We start from the raw sequence: 2,682 nt of genomic DNA on the forward strand, positions 1-2,682 counted from the left end.
GTGTGTGCGCAGAGCTGCTTGAACGGCGGGACGTGTGTCGCGCCCAATACTTGTTTGTGTCCCATCGGCTGGAGTGGCCACGACTGCGGGCTTCCCGTGTGCGACCAAGGCAGCTTTGTACCCACCCGAGCGCTTTCCTGAACGGTCTCTTCCGGCCTTTCAACTGGACCATGTACGTGCCATGCCGCTTCGACGCGTGGTGCCGCGCGACCAACGGCTTTGACTGCGCGAAGCGCCCGACGTCCATCGTCGCCAACTGCAGCTTGCTCGAGCTGCGGGCCAACGCGCTGAGTCCTTTCACGTACCTGCGAGAGCACGGCGAGAGCACGCTGTACCACCGCTACTCGCCACGCACGCCGTACGGCCAAGACACGCTCAACCTCTCGTACCCGGGCGCGCCCGTCTTGAGTCCTGGCTTGCTCACGACGCCTCCGTACACGGCCAGCGTCGACCGACAACTCGCACAAGTGGAGCTCCGCGTCGTTGTCCAAGGCGTTTACGTCTGTGCCAACAACGGCAACTGCTCGGCGCCTAACATCTGCGTCTGCGCGCCGGGCTGGGCAGGCTTCGACTGCCGCGTGCCGGTCTGTACACAAGGTACCCTCGCTCGACCATTCTTCCTGCTTGGACACAAGCCGCGTGTAGGGTACTATACGCCAACGCAACCGACGCTCGTGGCCGCCGATCCGATCGCCAGCGCGGCCGCCGGGCACCCATCGTCGAACGGCAACCCGACGTACTCGCAAACGACCGAAGTGTTGTCGTGGGACCAGTACACGGCGACGACTGCCATGGTCGGCGGCGCCGCCTTCTTGACCGCTGGCGGACGCCAAGGCGGCTACGCGTGCTCGATCCGAAGCCTGACGCAATTTGAGAAGCCCGCGACGCTCACGTCGCCCGCCAACTACTGGGACTTTCCCAACTACTACTCCCTCTACATGGACATGCGTATGTACTGGCCGCCGCTGTACGAGAAGACGGCGCCGGTTTGGGACAACACCCAGATGGGGTATACCCGCAACGGCATTTGGCGCTACGTGGCCCCGACGCAGTGGCAAAAAGGCACGTGCCTCGTCCAATTTCAGCGCGCGTGCGGCGGCCCGTCGTCCTCGACCGTGTCGGTGGACCCGGACGCGAGCTACCGCCCGCAGTTGCAGTACACGGCGGTGAAAGCGTCGGGCGTCATCACGAGCTATGCGAACGATTGCGTCGACAGAGTCCTTCGCGGCTGCTACAACAATGGCACGTGCATTGCTCCCGACACGTGCGTCTGCGCGGCGGGCTGGACGGGCAAGGACTGCTCGGTGCCCATCTGCGCTCCTGCCTGCATCCACGGCACGTGCACCAACCCCAACCGCTGTGTGTGTGACGTGGGCTGGACCGGCGCCATTTGCAACGTGGCCATTTGCGCCCAAGACTGCCGCAACGGAGGCCACTGTGTTGCACCGGTACCGTCGCGTGTATCAACTTGATACATATGACACAACGTGGCGCTAGGACACGTGCGAATGTGTGACGTGGCCGTCGGGCTGGCGCGACGGACGCTCGAACGGCGGGCTTCCAATCTTTGCGCTGCCCAGCGGCTCGCCGCAACGCACAGGGTGCGTGCTTTACATCGCTGACGAGTCCTTCTTGACGGCCGTAGGTGGACTGGCTACGACTGCAACACGCCCATTTGTACGCAAGCCGAAGCGTTCGTCTTGAACGTGGCGCGGTCGGACGCGACGTTTGTCGCGCTGCGAGGTCGATTGTCGTCGTCGCAAGTTTCAATGTGTCAACCGAATGCTAGGGAGCCTCGGGAAGGTCAACTGCACGCGCGTGCGTTGTCCGCAGTACGACATCGAGGTCACTTCGAACGACGGCACGTCGTTCCAGTCGGGCTGCCCAGGGATCCCGTACGCCAACCCTGTCTTTGGCGGCGACAATGAGCTTCGGCAGCGCAACTGGGACGCGTACAATGACGTTCTCAATGACGGTCGGCAGTCGGCAACCTCGCTCTGTCGGGTCATGGCGTGGCGCCAAGGCGAGTTCTCCAACCGCCAAGTGCGCATCAACCACGAAAAGAGCGGCGAAGGCGAAGGCGTGTACAAGTGCTTCCACCATGGCTCGTGCATCGCGCCCGACACGTGTAGCTGCGGCGACGGCTACAGCGGCTTCGATTGCCAAACGCCGCTTTGCCGGTTCCTGACGCCGTCCGGGGCCGTCACTTCGTGTCAGCACAGCGGCGTGTGCATCGAGAAAGACACGTGCCAATGCGTTCAGTCGCCGTCGATTCTGCATCAAAAGTACCCGGCCGCGCCCCGGGGCATGACGGGCTGGACCGGTTCGAGCTGCTCGATGGGTACACTTCTCTACAACCGCAACAAGATGGGATGATGATGGCTTGTCACGCTCCTAGCCATTTGTGTGCAAGGCTTCTTCGATGCCAACTGCTTTGATCAAGACCCCGTCGGCCGCGAAGGGTGCTACCGCTGCGCAAACGGCGGTCAGTGCGTCGCGCCCGATCTCTGTGCTTGCGCCGACGGCTGGACGGGCTACGGACTGCAAGACGCCCGTGTGCAAGGTCCAGGTCACACCGGCGATCCGCGACCAACTCTTTACGCTCGATGAAAGCAAGGTACGATGCGACGATCGAGATGACCATTGCCGACGAGTATGTGGCGCGTAGGTCTACGCTTTCGA

The 2,682-nt window shown here is 62.9% G+C and overlaps 1 protein-coding gene across 1 annotated transcript; it reads left to right on the top strand.

Moving 5' to 3' along the window:
• Nucleotides 1–170: 170 nt before the first annotated feature.
• Nucleotides 171–2,619, top strand: SPRG_18103 (hypothetical protein; the record flags this gene model as incomplete). Its single annotated transcript, XM_012357536.1, has 6 exons — nt 171–597; nt 646–1,448; nt 1,498–1,601; nt 1,646–1,771; nt 1,794–2,341; nt 2,399–2,619. 6 exons carry the CDS (start codon nt 171–173, stop codon nt 2,608–2,610), a joined length of 2,220 nt encoding a protein of 739 aa, XP_012212926.1. The 3' UTR covers nt 2,611–2,619.
• Between the last annotated feature and the right edge of the window lie 63 nt (nt 2,620–2,682).

The sequence above is a fragment of the Saprolegnia parasitica genome, assembly GCF_000151545.1.
Source record: "Saprolegnia parasitica CBS 223.65 unplaced genomic scaffold supercont2.977, whole genome shotgun sequence".
In the NCBI taxonomy this organism is placed as follows: domain Eukaryota; phylum Oomycota; class Saprolegniomycetes; order Saprolegniales; family Saprolegniaceae; genus Saprolegnia; species Saprolegnia parasitica.